The sequence below is a fragment of the Balaenoptera borealis genome, assembly GCF_965194805.1.
Source record: "Balaenoptera borealis genome assembly, chromosome: 20".
NCBI lineage: Eukaryota > Metazoa > Chordata > Mammalia > Artiodactyla > Balaenopteridae > Balaenoptera > Balaenoptera borealis.
Genome location: NC_138879.1, coordinates 7,707,575 through 7,723,709, shown reverse-complemented (window position 1 = coordinate 7,723,709; position 16,135 = coordinate 7,707,575). Strand labels below are relative to the sequence as shown.

The following is a 16,135-nucleotide window of genomic DNA, read 5'->3' as shown; positions in this document are numbered from 1 at the left end:
AGGCCCACCTTTCTTTCGATGCTTTTATGAGCAGGCACTGTCTGTTCCTCTGAGAAGCTACTAGGGGCCTTGTTGTCTTTTGGAAAACAGTAAGTATACCAGTTGCATCTGACGATAGATAGAGCTCTGAAGAGCCCTAGGGCCTGGGAGGTCTCTGGGTCCAGGGCTAAAGGTCCCCATCCCATCAACCCCAGCAGGCCTGCGTCAGAACACTCAAGCTCTGTCTAGGAGCCTGGAGCAGCCTTTGGGCCTGGATGGGCCCAGGGTGCCTCAAGGCCTCTTCAGCTACCTAGCCACACCTCAGGGGTCAGGCACGAGCCTTTTCCATGGCTGAAACCTGGGCTGGGCTGGCTGAGCTGGGCCAGAGGCCCTCATTTGGGGCCCAACCCTCCCTCACCCCGACATAAACAAGCTACCACCGCAAGTTCATATTTTATTTCCAATACGTTTGGAGCTTTGATTTTTGCGTTTTTGTAAAAAAGTTTTCACTTAATTCGTTGAAAGCCCTTTCGTGCTGAGCCCAAGGGGGCGCCTGGGCCGGGCCAGACCCTTTGCAGCCCTCTTGCTCCCACCCCAGACCCCCAGTGCTGGGAGTGGGGTGGCTTCCCTCTGTCCACTCTGCCCTCCCACCCCCTGCTGCATCTCTCTGTACAGGACAATTTTAAAAATGGAAGCTAAGACACAATATACATTGGACAGGCACGCACACACATGCACACAGGCGTCTGCTCCAAACGGGCAGGACGTCAGCTGCACTCAGAGAGCACCAAGGAATGCATACGGAGCCCCTCCTGGGGAGGAGGGCGGGGCCTGGGCCCCACCTTGGTCCTCACAGTCCACAGCTTCTCCCCACCTGTTGCCCTGCTAGCTGCCAGAGGGAGGGGTGGACAGCACGGAGGGCTGTGCACGAGGGGAGACGGCTGAGGGCAGCTGGGGGGTGATGGAGAGGGCAGTGCCAGCCTGGTAGGTCGCCCTGGGGCCAGGGAGGCTGCTCTAGGAGCCCGGGGGTGGGGGGAGGACTGGGGTAGACCCCCGGCCTCAGGTACCTGAGGGGTAAAAGGCCTGGGCTTTGCCCCTCGAGGAGCTGCAAGGGCCCAGGGTTGGGAGTGGGGCTGGCCCCACGGCTTTGGCCCGCCAGCCTGGACTAAACACACGCTGGGTAACCCTAGAGCTAGGCGGGCTTGGATGCCCCGCTCTCAAGCCTCACAGCTGGGAACCAGGTCTGGGCCCAGGTCCTCCACACCCCTGGCTCTCGCCCTGGCCTGGGGAAGTGGGGTGAACAGGGCCTGCCCTGAAGGCTTGTCCCCTCCCCTCGGCCCCTTCTAGCTTTCCACCCTTCCCTGCTCAGGCCCCAGGAAGAAGTTAAAAACAGTTAGTTCCTACATAAAAAAGAGGCTGAAACAGATTCCCTGCCAAAAGGCTGGTGGGAGAAGAGGGGACTTTGTCTCTGCAGTGGGAAAGGTAGGGAGCGGGCAGGGGGAGGACTGCAAAATAGTTTTTTCTTTTAAAAAGTGCTTGGTAAGTCTGTTTTAAAGTGTGTGTCTATATCTATGTATAGATATACACACAGACACTGTTCACACACTGGCCGCCCACGCACACCTACACACATACAGAAATGTATACATATACATAATCATATACATATACATACATACATACATACATACATACATACATACATATATATATACTTTAAAAAGTCCTAGGGGAGGAGATCTGAGCCAGGCCGGGGCCAGGCCTGCAGGGTCACGACTGGAGGGCATGGGCCCGGCCTGGCTGGCAGACGGGGCACTCACTGCCCTCGGCACAGAGCTCACACAGCACGGCGTGTTGGCACGGCAGCACCGCTCGGTTCTGCTCCTGACACTTAAGGCATTTCACCGACTGCATGTGGAACACGGCCTGCGGGGAAAGGGACATCACGGTCACTGGCGCAGCCCCATGTCGGACAAAGAGCTCCCCCAACTCTCAGTGCAGCCCCTTGGGATGAGGAAACTCGACAGTGTGCTCACAGGCCCCAGCTGGTAAGGGAGAGGGCAGGCTCAGGGGGCAGGCTGATCACCTCAAGGCGCCTCATTTCTGCTTTCAGCTGCAAGGCCGAGTGGGGCTGAGTCGGAGCTGTGCGGGGGGAGCGGGGAGGGCCAGGGCAGCTCTGCAGCGCCCAGCCGGACGGGCTTGCCCTCGCACAAAGGCTTCTGCCTCTGTCTCATTTGATCTTATAATGACCCTAGGTCCCCAATGAGAACTGTGGGGTCTGGAGAGGGTAGTGACGGGCCCGAGGTGACACGGCTGCACGTGGGGCCTGGCTGCCAAATGCCCAACGAAGGGAAGAATGCTCTTCCCACTGTGCTGCACTCCCCTGGGGACCCAGAAGGGCACCGAGGAGTGCAGACAGTAGCCCTGGGGACCTAACCATTCTGGAATGTCTGCTGGCGTGTGCAGAGCTCACGGGAAGAGAAGTGGTCAGGAGGAAACTTAGGGCCCAGGCGTGCTAATGCAGCTCAGCTCAGCGCCTGCCCTCGAAAGTGCCAGAGGTGGGCCCTGGTGCCCGTCTACCTCCAGGTTTCCCACCTCCCCGGTGAGTGACGTTCTATTCCGAGCTCCTCTCCAGCGGGCTGGCATTTTGTGTGAGCGCAGCGGGGACAGAGGCTCTTAGGAGGGTGGCCATCCCTGGAGCAGCAAGGACCCATCCAAGTCCAAGCACTGGCTGAGCCCACTTACCTCCCCACCCTGTGCTCCCCAACCTCCTAAGCTGACCTTGTCCACTTGCTCCAAGTGAGCCCGCAGCTGCTTCTGGAGAGAGTAGAGGGTGGAGAGTGAGAGGGCTTCCAGGTCGGGGAAGGTGGGCAGGGCCTGCGGGTCAGGGCCCGAGTGCAGCCGCTCCAGCTCCTCCTGTAGTTTCTTCACCTGCACCTCCAGTGCATCGCGCTGCTCCCGGGCCAGCTCGCACTCAGCGCCTGCCGCGCTGGCCCGCTCCCCGGCCTCCTCTGCCTCCTTCTTCCAGGCATCACAAGCCTGTGGGCCCAACACGCAGCGCCGTGTCATGATGGGCCCAGCCCGAGAGCGCACCTCTGGGAGCCCGTGTGGGCCACTGTGGCTGCGGGGCCTGCTGGGGAGCTGGGCCAGGTGTCTGGGAAGCGGGGCAGGGAGGAGGGCTGATGCTGCCGGCAGAGAGGAGAGGTTTCAGGGCCTGCAGGAGACCCTCTGTGGGCAGGGAAAGGGGCCGAGCCCAGCACAGCAGGGGAGCACCAGGCAGAGCCGGCCAGCACCTCTAGGGGCAGCCGTGCTGTGGCTGGACGTAAGGCCCATCTCAGAGCCTAGAGCCCTGGAGAGTCAGGGCTTCTGGGTAGAAGCAAGCAGTGCTATGGGCCCAGACCAAATAAGCAGCTCACAGAGGGAATTCCAGGCCTGGGATACCAGCCACCCCAGGGTCCTGACCGGCAAGGCAAGTTTTTCCACAGCGGGAGAGAATAAGCCAAACGGAGTTTCTGCTCTGTTCCCCAGGACCCCTGACCTCCCCCAGCCCCTGTACCCACTGTGTAAGATGGGCTTGGGCTAGATGCCACCAGGCCCTGGGAAAGGCAGGTGGGCGTGGGGGCCCAGTACCTGTTTTGCCTGCTTCCAGGACTCCTCCCACTGCTTGATGGTGCCGTTGGCGTCATCTAGCTCTTGCCGAAGCCGGGCCAGCTCGGCAGCCCCGGGCCCTGACAGGAAGGCAGGGGAAGTGCCCGGGGAGAAGCTTCCAGAGGCAAAATGCTCCCAGATGCTGCTATTCATCCCATTCAGACCTGCCCCAGGAAGGGGAGGAACATCAGAGCTCTGAAGAGCTTTGGGCTTGGGCCTGGGCCTGGCCCTGTCCAGCCCTGCCTGGGGGCCTCCAAGGGCTGGCTGTGCAAGGCTCCAGCAATGTTAGGTTGGGAAATTTCACAGGGAAGTGTAGGCGCCACCTGTTACTCATCGGCTGCTATTTAACTTCCGAGTCTCAGCATCCCCATCTGTAAAGTGGGGTTCCCATCACTTGCCTCACGAGGTGATTCAGGGGACTTGGGAAGTGCTGTAGGGAGAGCAGTCTGTGAATGTGGCAATTTGTGAGCCCAACTTCACTTTCAGGCTAGAGAAAGGGGAGCCTTCTTGCACCCTAATGTGAGACCCAGGAGGAGATTCAGGAAAAAAGACACGGGTCAAGAGCCTCAGATGATGGCAGAGCTGGAGCGGGAAGAGCACAGGGAGCCCTTGGTCCATCCCCCTTGTTTTACAATGAGGAAATTGAGATAAAACATGTTGCCAGGAATCACAAAAACAGTTAAGTGGTAGAGCCAGGACACAGCCAGGGCATCTGGCTCCAAAGGCCTACTCTTTGCAAACAGCTAAGCTGTGTGCTCGTCCACCGCCCCCCTCACCCACTCATTCAGCAGATGTTTAACTAACACCACGTGCCCCTGCTCTGTGGCCCCCCAGGACGGCCCCTGTCTTCTGAGGGAGACCCCACATCCACTTCTGGCCTCGTTCTGCCCACACACATCATTCTAATGACTTCTTTCTTGCTCCCTTTCCCACTAATCCAGCCAGGATGTTCTAGAACCAAACGGATTTAAGAGAGTCTATCCTCCAAGCAACACAAGTGCACCTACGTGACCAACGTCGTCCTGTGCGGAGATACGAGGCTCTCTGCCCTGTCCTGGAGGCGAGGACTTGGGATCCCTGCTGAGGCAACCCTGGCCAGCAGCAAGCTCCACCTGTGCTTCTCCTCCCGCTCGGGCGGCATTTCCTCTCGTGGAGAGGAGCCACTTCCTCGGGGAGCCCCACCCAGGTTAGGCCCCTCTATGATTCTGAATCGCGGCGCCCAGCCTGTCGCCTCCACACGACAGTGATGGTCTCTAAGTGTGATGTAATGCCCGGGCGCCTCTGCCTCTCCCAAGAGACCACGGCTCCACGGCAGCAGGGGCTGCTGAGCCCACCTTGTGTCCGTAACTATGTGCGGAAGGAAGGAGCGCGTGGCCAGTAAGCAGGGCTGCAGTCAAGATGCCTCCAGAACATGGGCAAGCCAGACAAACGTAACACTAAGCATCTGAAGCTGCAGCATCAACATCAACGGTGAAGGTGCTGCCCTGATCTTCAGAGAGATCAGGGAAGGACCCAAACCCAGTCAGAATGTCAAAGGGCAGCTCAGAGGCTCAGGCTCGGCGTGACCAGGATGCCAGCGCCCTCAGGGAGGGTGTTTCTGATCTCCTTGAACAGCTGCTGGGGGAGGGGAAGTAAGAGTAGCAGCTGCTGCTGAACGAGAGGCAGCAGGTTGGGCGTCTGCTGCTTTACGTCTGTTACCTCAGCAGACGTTCGCACCGGCCCCGCGCACACACGCAGGTCTCCACCTGCGCTTCTAGACCCTCTGCGCTGACGTGCCCTCCAGAGCCCCTGGTCCACACAGTTCTAACGCTGGGTTCAGCAAACAGCCTTTGGGGCTACAGCTGGGTCCGCGTGGTGCTTCTGCTGGACAGGGAGGCCGCCCTGCGCCAGGGCTGAGCCTGTTAGGACCTCTCCCTTGGCCCCCAGGAGCTCTGGGCGACTAGGCAGAGCCGCCACACTGGCACGGACAGCAGACCTAGGCCCTGGCAACTCTGAGGCCACGCTTCTCACTGTGCACTGGCCCAGGGCCTAGCACTTCACTCATGTTATTTCATTTAAGCCTCACAACCACCACACGAGGTGCGTGCTGCCGTTATATTATACCCATTTCACAGAGGAAACTAAGGCAGAGAGGCTAAGTCACTTGTCCAGGTTCACACAGCTCAGAGAATCGTGGAACCGGGGCCTGACTCGCCTCCGTGCCCAGAGCCCCTACTCTAACCTCCACTCTGCACTACCTCTAGCCGTGGACAAAACGGCCAAAGGCACTTTCCAAAAGCCCAGATTCCTGCCCCAGGCCTTAGAGAGCCATACCCGCTCTTACCCAAAGATCCATGTGATGCTGAGGTCCCCAAAAACGTGTTTTCTGACTGGCTCAGGTGGCCCTGGGGCTGCTGCAGGAAATGCGAGGAGAGGCTGACAGGAGGGGAGGGGGACGCCGAGTGGAAGGAAGCGGAGCTGCTCAAGGAGCCTGGGATGCTCACGGGTGCGGAGCTCTGCAGCAAGCTGCCGCCTGCAAGAGAGGCCCAGGAGCGTGGCCGAGTGAGGGCTGGGCAAGCCATGCGCGGCCACACGGAGCAGGGCATGGCTCGTCTGCCCACCCCCTGGGCCAGGCTGGACCCCAGGGGCCCTCCCAAGCCATCCTGCCCACCCATGCCCAGTACCGATTGTGATGCTGCCGGGGTGGGGCACCGTGCTGGTGTCGAAAGTCTTCTCCAGGGCAGCTACCCCAAACTCGTTCAGGTCCAGGTCATCCAGGGCAGACTCTAGAGACGCAGTGATCGGAGTATGAGCCTCCCAGCCTCCCGAGGGGCCACAGTCCCGAGGTTCCAGGCCTCACCTCCTGGACCACCTGCCCTTTACTGCCTCTACTCCTGCCCCTGCCTCATCTTCGAGCTCAGTCCCACTGGAGCCGTGCTCGCTCAAGCCTCTGCTTGTGCCTGGGCTGCCCCTCTGCCAACACCGATCCCCTAGCCAAGTCCCGCTCAAATGGCTCTCCTTTCGGAAGCCTTCTTCGACACCCCCGGGGGAAATGAGTTCTAATCCAGCTGACGTCTTGTCCCCTGATGTTGCAGCTTGTATGTCTCACCCCTGAGCCCACTGAGGGCAGGCAGGTCTCTGGACCCTCAGTGGCTAGTGCACAGTGGTTGCCCAACAAATGTCCACGGTGCTCTGAGGAACTGGACTGGGAGGGCAGAACAGCATGTCTTCACCTCTGTCACCCCAGTGCCTGCAATAGGACCTAGCACAAAGTGGCACCCGTAAATGACTGCTGAAAGAGAAGGGCAGTGGCTTCTCACGACCAGCTGTGCAGGCTGCTCACAAGGATACCTAGTGGGGGTTGCGTGACACACGTCGTGGAATGAGACCGCACGTACCCATGGGAAGAGCCACCTCTTTCTAATCTGCACAAAAGAGCAAATCGGAGGGCTAATTTGCTATAAAGGCTAGTCTTGGCCCTACACCTTGGGCTCATGTTCCATTTAGGTCAAAGGGCTCAGAATGCCCACCCTCTGACTCTCCCAAGACAGATGTCTAAAGTGACCAGTATGCTGGTTTGAGTCTCACTCCAGAGACCTAGTATCTCTGACTCCAGACCTGCTCCTATTTTAAACGATAGACTTAGCAACAGAAATGGCCCAATTACCTATGACCGACTCTACCGTGTCGCTGGTGGGGTAGAAGGGTAGAGCATTTGCATTCATGCCAGGAACACTGCTGGTGCCGGCGGGGCTAGGGGGAGTAGCTGCTAGGCTGGAGGTGATACTAGAAGAGATGCTTGAGGTCAGAGGGCTGCCCACAGGGAGGATGCCCAGCACGTCCTGCAACGAGAGAGTGAAGGAGAGACACAGTGGGAGGGCTGCCCGCGGGCGGGGGCAGGAGGGAAGGGTGCATCCCCACAGTGGGAGGGCTGCCCACGGGCGGGGGCTGGAGGGAAGGGTGCATCCCCATAGTGGGAGGGCTGCCCACGGGCAGGGGCAGGAGGGAAGGGTGCATCCCCATAGTGGGAGGGCTGCCCACGGGCGGGGGCAGGAGGGAAGGGTGCATCCCCATAGTGGGAGGGCTGCCCACGGGCGGGGGCAGGAGGGAAGGGTGCATCCCCATAGTGGGAGGGCTGCCCACGGGCGGGGGCAGGAGGGAAGGGTGCATCCCCATAGTGGGAGGGCTGCCCACGGGCGGGGGCAGGAGGGAAGGGTGCATCCCCATAGTGGGAGGGCTGCCCACGGGCAGGGGCTGGAGGCGGGGGCTGGCTGGGGCTGGAGGGAAGGGTGCATCCCCATAGTGGGAGGGCTGCCCACGGGCGGGGGCAGGAGGGAAGGGTGCATCCCCATAGTGGGAGGGCTGCCCACGGGCGGGGGCTGGAGGGAAGGGTGCATCCCCATAGTGGGACGGCTGCCCACGGGCGGGGGCAGGAGGGAAGGGTGCATCCCCACAGTGGGAGGGCTGCCCACAGGCGGGGGCAGGAGGGAAGGGTGCATCCCCATAGTGGGAGGGCTGCCCACGGGCGGGGGCTGGAGGCGGGGGCTGGCTGGGGCAGGAGGGAAGGGTGCATCCCCATCGTGGGACGGCTGCCCACGGGCGGGGGCTGGAGGCGGGGGCTGGCTGGGGCAGGAGAGAAGGGTGCATCCCTACAGTGGGACGGCTGCCCACGGGCGGGGGCTGGAGGCGGGGGCTGGCTGGGGCAGGAGAGAAGGGTGCATCCCTACAGTGGGACGGCTGCCCACGGGCGGGGGCTGGAGGCGGGGGCTGGCTGGGGCAGGAGGGAAGGGTGCATCCCCATAGTGGGACGGCTGCCCACGGGCGGGGGGCAGGAGGGAAGGGTGCATCCCCATAGTGGGAGGGCTGCCCACGGGCAGGGGCAGGAGGGAAGGGTGCATCCCCATAGTGGGAGGGCTGCCCACGGGCAGGGGCAGGAGGGAAGGGTGCATCCCCATAGTGGGAGGGCTGCCCACGGGCGGGGGCAGGAGGGAAGGGTGCATCCCCATAGTGGGAGGGCTGCCCATGGGCGGGGGCAGGAGGGAAGGGTGCATCCCCATAGTGGGAGCGCTGCCCACGGGCGGGGGCTGGAGGCGGGGGCTGGCTGGGGCAGGAGGGAAGGGTGCATCCCCATAGTGGGACGGCTGCCCACGGGCGGGGGCTGGAGGCGGGGGCTGGCTGGGGCAGGAGAGAAGGGTGCATCCCCACAGTGGGACGGCTGCCCACGGGCGGGGGCTGGAGGCGGGGGCTGGCTGGGGCAGGAGGGAAGGGTGCATCCCCATAGTGGGACGGCTGCCCACGGGCGGGGGCTGGAGGCGGGGGCTGGCTGGGGCAGGAGGGAAGGGTGCATCCCAGCTCTCGCCTGGTTGCCCTCAACACCTTGTTGGGAGGCTGGAGTTGGACAGGGGTGGCTTGGAGGCTGCAGGGCCTACTCACCCCTAAAGTTCTGCAGTAGGGGAACAGAGAAGCAAGTTCAGTGCAAGGACAGATGTTTAATAAATTTTTTTTTTGACTGGCTAATGAGTGAGTCTGGAGGTGAGGGGCTCAAGGGCCTGACTCCCACCCTCTCTGAATTTGGGGCTGAGGCCCCACCTTAATCCTGCCCTCAGTTTGTAGAGAAAGCGGTGCCCCGTGCTCCCCGAAGAAGCCTCCTGGGGTTCTGGGCCTGTCCTGTCCACAGCAGGTGCCCGAAGGGGAGAAAGGGGGCTGAGGGCTCTATACCTGTTTGGGTTGAAGCAGAGGCTGCTCTTGACTCCTGGGCTCTAGTGAGTGGGGTTTTAACTTGGCCTGAGAGAAAAATCAGGGAGCAGGAGATGAGTGCGGTGCTCGGGAGGGACCCTGAGGCATGAGCCCTCCTAAGCAGCAACTTGCCCTGGCTCACTGAGGGGGCAAGGAGGCGTCAGACACCTGTTGTACAGTCCCCCTCCACACACATGCACCCTCCCTCCCTAGCCTGGGAACCCGGGGAGCTGCTCCTCTCCTCCCTGTGACTCCAAGTCACAGATAAGCCAGCTCCAGACCCCTCTTTTCCTGCTCCCCAAGGCCCTGCTGTCCCATCAAGGCAGCACAGGGCAGGGAAAAGTCCAGACGTGGGGTCAGAAGACTGAGGTAGTAACCCCTTCCCCTCTATTAACTGGCTCTGACACTGGGTGAGGTGCGCAGCCTCTAACCTGCCTGTCTTCATCTGTAAAATGGGACGGCCTCACCCACTCTGCTCAGTCTCGAAGAGGCTGGGAACAGGGGCTTCCTAGCTCCCAGTCACGTTCCCCATAGCTGGGCCAGGACAACCCTCCAGGGCTTCTCCTGCCGCAAGCAGAAGGCTAGCCCATGCTAAACTCACTGGGCTGCCCCCTCATCCCTTACCTGGCACTTCAAAGTTTTCAGGTACTCAGCTCCCACCTGGTCTTCCCTCTCGAAGCCAGGAGCCTTCTTGTAACTGCCAGGGGCGAGGCCAGGCTCCCCAGGAAAGACAATGCCTTCCAGACTCGGGGGCTTCCGGATGGAGCCCGGTGGGGAGCCGCAGAGGTTAGATGGGCTGCCGAGGCTGCTGTTTCTACAGAGGAGCTGCAGAGAAGGAAGAGAGGAGGCCGGTGGGCAAAATGCAGGCTGGGGCATGGCCCATTCTCCGTCCCCGCGTGGGAGGGAGATCCTTCATCAAGAGGCTCAGTTCCTTTTTAATTGGCCAGGGGGCAGCAACCACCACCCAGGACCCAGAACCTCATGCGGAAGCTGTGTGTTGGGGGGCGGACAGGCTTTGTCCCTTGTACTACCTGTGATCAGCTCTACCCAGGCTGATCGCAGGGCTCTGGGGACACCACTCCAGCCACTATCAGCTTTTGACAGAGAGAAGAACCCTGGGGCAGAAAGGGCAGAACCCTTGGGCGGAGGCCTCCTCCCCAAGCACAGGGCACGAGAGGCAGGTGTTGGCTCTGGGCAGGCAAGGTGCCCACCCCATCCCCTGGACAGGCACGTACTGCACTGAGGTCAGGGGCATGCGGGCTGGAAGGGCTCACGGGCACCGAGTCTCCGGCAGCAGATGGCATGTACAAGACGGGACCTGGCTGGGTGGGGCTGGACACAGCTGAGGAAGGTTGCAGGTCATCACTGAGGGGTGGCTCTGCAAGAGACAGGGGCAGGGTGTCAGCAGGCTCCTGAGCCAGCTCTGTCCCTCCAAAAATGCATCTGGGTCTCTCTTAAAGGAGAGCATGCATCCCCCTGTGTATAAAGGGAAGGCTTCTATTAATATCACGTGCTGTGCACTTACTATGTGCCAGGCAATTTGTATTAATCGTAAATCTTCACAATGACTGGAAGATAGAAGTAATACCATTGGTCTCCATTTTACAGATAAGGAAACTGAGGCTCAGAGAGGTAAGGTATATCTCCCAAGGGGGCTGAGCTAGGAAACTTCTGAAGAGCTGGGATTTGAACCCCAATCCACACGACTCCAAAGCTTGGGCCATTCACTGCTTCTCTGTGCTGCCTCGGCTGGGCCCACCTCTGAGCCACGTGTGTGCTTCCCCCTCCCTGGGCCCTCAGTTTATTTTTCACTCTAATCCCAGAGATAAGGCCTAAGGCTAGAAGGAGGTTAAGGACAAACAGAGCAGTGGCCTGGGGTAGACACAGGTTGTAACTCAAGCCCGTCTCTGAGACTGGCGGTAGTGGTCTGGACCTGCACTGAGCGGTACCGCAGCCCAGGACCACATGCAGTCTTTGAAAGCTGGTGTGTACTTGAATAGCTGCAGCACATTCCAACCCAGACCGGCCACGTTCCGGGTGTAGATGCTGAGCACCCGGAACGTGGCCGGTCTGGGTTGGAATGTGCTGCAGCTATTCAAGTACATACCAGCTTTCAAAGACTTGGTTTGAAAAAAAAAGGGAAAATATCTTGATTTTATATTGATTGTATTTTAAATGATTATTTTATGTTGGGTTAAATAAAAATATATTATTAAAAATTGACCTATTTCTTTTTCTTCTTTTTAGATGTGGTTACTAAAAAGTCTAAAATGACCTAAGGGGGGGTGCATTAAATTTTGATTGGACAGCCCTGCTCTCAGCAGGGCAGAGTGCCGGGTTCAGCTAGCGATGTCTGCCATGGCTGTGGCACGGGGTGGCTGCTGGGGTCCGCCTAGTTGGCTCGGGGAGGGTGCCTTACCCTGCCTGGGGCTGTGAGTGCGCAACCAGGGGCACAGTCCCTGCGGTCGCACGACCTTGGAAGCTCCAGGGTTTTGAGACCAGTTCCAGAGAGGGGGATGGAACTTCCAGTGGGGACAGGGGCCCACTGCTGGCTGACACTGAACTTAGGGGGAGGGGGGACGGGAGGGGAGGGGAGGGGGAAGAGGGCACTGCCCCAGGGCAATGGGAACAGCATACGGTCTACGTGGGCGAAGGCGCAGAAGGGTCCTCGGGGACAGCTGCCCGACTGCTGCATGTCGTTGCACTTGGTAGATTTATAGATCTGGAGGGCAGAGCAGAGCAGAGGCGGGTCAGGCTTGGGCAGAGAGAGAAAGGCAGCCAGGGGTGCCTTCAGCATGGCTGGGTTAGCTTAGAAATCTCTCCTTTCTCCTCCCCACCCGATGCCGCTTCCCCAAGTCTCTCCCTGCCGACTGCCTACTCAAGCCAGAGTGAGCAGACACTGCCGCCCGCACGCCAGGGACCACCCCCTCCTGTGGTCACAGGCCCAACCAGCCCTGACCCAGCTCTCACAAAGGGATCTTCTCCATGCTACTCTCACTCGTGATCTTGGCCAGGGCTGTGACCTTCCAATGTGCCTCTGGGCATTAAGGGAGCCAAGTTCACAGGCAACACCCGCCCACCCTGGAGCACTCTGGGTTGGATCTACGCTGGGCCTAACCTTCCACCCTGCGGTCCGTAGCCCACGTCACGCAGTTTCTGTCCACGTGCCCATCGCAGGGTGTCCTGACCTCCACGGAACCAAGGGAAGCGACAGCACACGCCTCTACATACCGTACGTGAGATCGTGGCACTCTGACAGAGCCCAGGCCACACCGTGGGGCCAGAGGCTGCATCAGGGAAGTTGCTGGTACCCTAGGCCCTCATATGGTACAGGACAACGGTAAGGGGATTTCTTATTTTTTAAATCCTGATGCCACGTTAAGTACCACAAGTGGTGCAAAGCCCAGAACGGCCAAGTCACCATGCCCAGTGCGTGCTCTCCCTATCAGGGGGGCTCGGGGAAACAAAACCGGGAGCCAAGGGCTGCTTGGTGAGTGTGGGCTCAGACAAGGAAAGCTGCCAAATTAGGGTGTGGGGCTCCTTTAGGTACTGCCCGGGGGGGAGCCTGTGGCTACAAATCCCTCTCCCAGGATGGTGTCAGGATGGATTCTGCCAGCATCGGCCCGGACCCTCCTTTCCTTTCTCCTTGCTTTCCAAAGAGGGTATGTTAAGCCACCCCCAACCCTCGAAGGGCCGCAGCTCGGGCCCCAGCTCCAAGGCCCACCTCCGGGTGGAACTGCTGCTCTGTGCGGGTGTGGCAGTATTGGCAGGAGTCTCCGTTCTCACACTTGCCAGGGTCACCCCATTCGTCCCCGTGTTTTACGTTCGGACATGGAGAGGACCTGGTTAAATAAGAGGGTGGGGTCAGATGGACGCAGAGAGGATCTGGGGGATGCCAATGAGATCGCTGCTGTTCAGGGCCCCTCTCTGGTCTCCCGGCTTTGCAAAGCCAGGCTCAGAAGTAGGAAACATCAGCTGCAGAGTGAGGGCCTTATTGGGGCCAGAAGCCAGGCTTTGCTTCTCTGGCCCAACCTGGCTGCATCACCAAGAAGGACACTGTTTTGCTCCCTTCAGCCAAGTCCTCCCCCCGAGCACTGTGCAGCCCAAGGAGAGCCAGGCTACAACCACACCGCAGCTGGGCCCTGGCAGACGCCCCTCAGGATCAGAACTAGAGGAGCTTCTAACCCAAGATCCTCATTTCATGCCAAAGGAGGATCCAGGAAGGCCCCCTATCGTTCAGCTATCTTGACCATTCTCTCCCCTCATACCTGGGTCCTGTGATTCTGTGATCCCCAGGGCTGGCCTCCCTGAGAGCACAGTGCAAGCAGCCCCTGCCGTGATCCCTTCCCTGCCACCCTCCCTCCCACGGCTGGCCTGCTTGGGCCAAAGGACCTGTATTTGTGTTTCCGGGGACTCCGCCGCCGGTCCTTGCTGTTGTGGTAGTAGGGACAGGCATAACCCTGGCGGCACAGCCGTGGGGGCTTCTTGCACGGCTCCGTCTTATAGTTCCCCAGCACATAAGCGGTCTCTGCACAGGGGGCCAGAGGCAGGGGTCAGGTGGGTGAGGCAGGGGCGGGGCACAGGGAAGGGAAGGAGAAGCCACTAGGAAGGAGTCTAGGAGCCGAGGCTTTTTTGAGAGGTATGAGCAGGGCCACCTCCTTGTGGGCCAATGCCAAGACTGAGACCCGGGAGAGAGGTAAGGAAGATGCTGCCGTCCCTCACTGGAGATACTCACAGCTCACAGAGTTAAAAGGGCGTCCGCAGGAGGGTTGAGAATACACCTATGTGTACTCATATACGTGTACGACCGTGTATGTGTGAAAGCCCCCTGACGGAATTTAGGGAGCACCTGGGGTGATGGGAGCAGGGCAACGTGTGTCTGGGGAGACTCCCCCAGAAGTGCCCCCGGATGCCGGGGCTGCAGTTGGTGGGATGTGAGGTGGGATGGGGGGACAAGTGCCTCCCAGCAGAAGTGGTGGCTTGGACTGGAGAAGGCAGTAGGTGGTGGTGAGCCATGTCCTCAGAGCAGCCATGGGGAGGAGAGGGGGGAGGACAGACAGCTGGTGGGAGGGGGCATGGCCATTTGCGTGGCCACCTTTACCTTGCCACCGTGGCTCCTCACTGAGGATTTTTTCTATCATGGCGTGGCTTGCGGCCCCAGCCGACTGGCCCTCTATGCTGCCCTCTACTGTGGTCTGGCCGTTCTGCAAGGCCTCCATTGCCTGGAGCTCCCTGGGAAGAGAGGAGAGGACAGAGAGAGCGGGGAGGGGGCATGAGGAGGAAGGAACCAGAGTGCCAGCCCTGCACTCCGTCGGTGGTACTCACCGTGTCCGCAGCCAGGCCCCCACCCCGGCCCTCAGCCATCAGCCCACCTGATGTCGTAGACAGGGGAGCGGAGGTCATGGGGCCCATGAGCAAAAGCGCAGTGCAGGCCGTTTTTGGTGCAGTTGCCTTTTGAGTCTGTCTCGTGGATGCAGATTCCAGTCTTATAGTAGCGCAGGTGGTACCTGCGCTCAGTGTCCCCTGTGGTCCTGTGCAGGAATGGGCACCTGAAACACAACAGCGGGGGTGGGGGTCACTCACCTTCGCCCCCTGCAGCCTGGGCTACCAGCCGTGCCCTTCCCTGCCTGTTGAAGGCTTTCTCATGACCCGGCGGGTGTACTGATGGTGGGCCAAGGAGGCAAGCAAGTGATGAGTCCTGCTGAGGTAACAGAGCCACCCTCCCACTGCAGGTGGGTGCTGTAGCCCAAAGTGGGGCCTGAAAGGCCTGGCATTCCTACTTCAGCTTCTCAAAGACTGCTCAGCCAGGGCCCTGGGCTGTCCTGAAGAGAAGCTCCAGAGGGGGGCACTCTTGGGAGAACAAACACAGCCTAGGTCAGGGGTCTTCAGACAAGCAAACGCCTTCGGGCCCTGGGTGCTTCATTAAGCTGGGGGGAGGGGTGAGCAAGCCTTTGACCCCTGGGGGAAACGGAAGAGCTGGTGTGGGATGGTTCAGTGAGGCGCACCCACAGAACCCCCGCAGTGCCTCCATCACTACCGCTGCACGGCTGAAACCCTTGTTAGGCAGGGTCAGGAAGTGCTCCCTCTCAGTGACGTTCCCAGGTTTGCCACCTCATGTTTGTCATTTGTTATGCCCTGTCTCTTCACAGAGCTTTGTGGCAAAATATTTAGGGTCAGCAAAAAGGGGAACTAGAGAGGCTCTATGTCTCTAAACAGCCAGCCTTGGTGGGAACTGCATGGGATGGAGTGGGTAGTATGGGCTGGGGAGAGGGTCCCTGTGACCTGCACGGGACCAGGAAAGAAGGCCCAGGAAGCCACTTTGGTTCAGATGTGGCCCTTAGGCTTAGCAGAAGAAAGGCCAGTGTAGGGCTTCCCAAAAGTGGGGGAAGGAGAAGGGGTCTCCCCCAGAGGATGGCGGGGTCTGAACCCAGGTTCAAACCATAGGAAGGTGGGCCAGGCTGCAGCAGGTCCCCAAAGGCAGGCTCTGGCTGGCTTCTTGGACTCTGCCTGGACTATTCTGAGGGCATCTGATCCAGGAGACAGGGGGCTCCTCTGAGGGCAGGCTGGGTAGCACTCACTCGTCGCCCTCCGGGCAGAGGCCTGTGGCCTCGTCGTACTTGGTGCAGTAGACGTCGGGGCTGTAGTTGAAGGTGCCGTCCCGACGGCGGATGGACCGGCGGCGTCGCTGGTTCACGAAATGCCAGTGGAAGCAGGTGTAGGGCCGATGCTGAGTACATTTGTGTTGCACAAAGAGCGGGCACTGCTCAGTGCGGAATTCCTTCAGGTACCTGCA

General features: G+C 60.1%; 1 protein-coding gene across 7 annotated transcripts in view; it reads right to left on the bottom strand.

Annotated features, from left to right (window-relative positions):
* Positions 1-420: 420 nt before the first annotated feature.
* UNK (unk zinc finger) overlaps positions 421-16,135 on the bottom strand; it is a 35,135-nt gene continuing 19,420 nt past the window's right edge. For 4 of the 7 annotated variants that reach the window (XM_082371465.1, XM_082371462.1, XM_082371464.1 and 1 more), the window contains 15 exons: positions 15,921-16,130; positions 14,715-14,891; positions 14,444-14,574; positions 13,735-13,870; positions 13,067-13,184; positions 11,980-12,064; positions 10,578-10,720; positions 9,967-10,167; positions 9,325-9,390; positions 7,274-7,448; positions 6,291-6,392; positions 5,951-6,139; positions 3,610-3,791; positions 2,761-3,018; positions 421-1,905 (listed from right to left, as the gene is read on the bottom strand). In XM_082371465.1, coding sequence (XP_082227591.1) covers positions 1,750-1,905; positions 2,761-3,018; positions 3,610-3,791; positions 5,951-6,139; positions 6,291-6,392; positions 7,274-7,448; positions 9,325-9,390; positions 9,967-10,167; positions 10,578-10,720; positions 11,980-12,064; positions 13,067-13,184; positions 13,735-13,870; positions 14,444-14,574; positions 14,715-14,891; positions 15,921-16,130 — 2,329 coding nt within the window. In that variant the 3' untranslated portion in view covers positions 421-1,749. The other 3 variants (XM_082371460.1, XM_082371461.1, XM_082371466.1) reach the window with 3 other exon arrangements.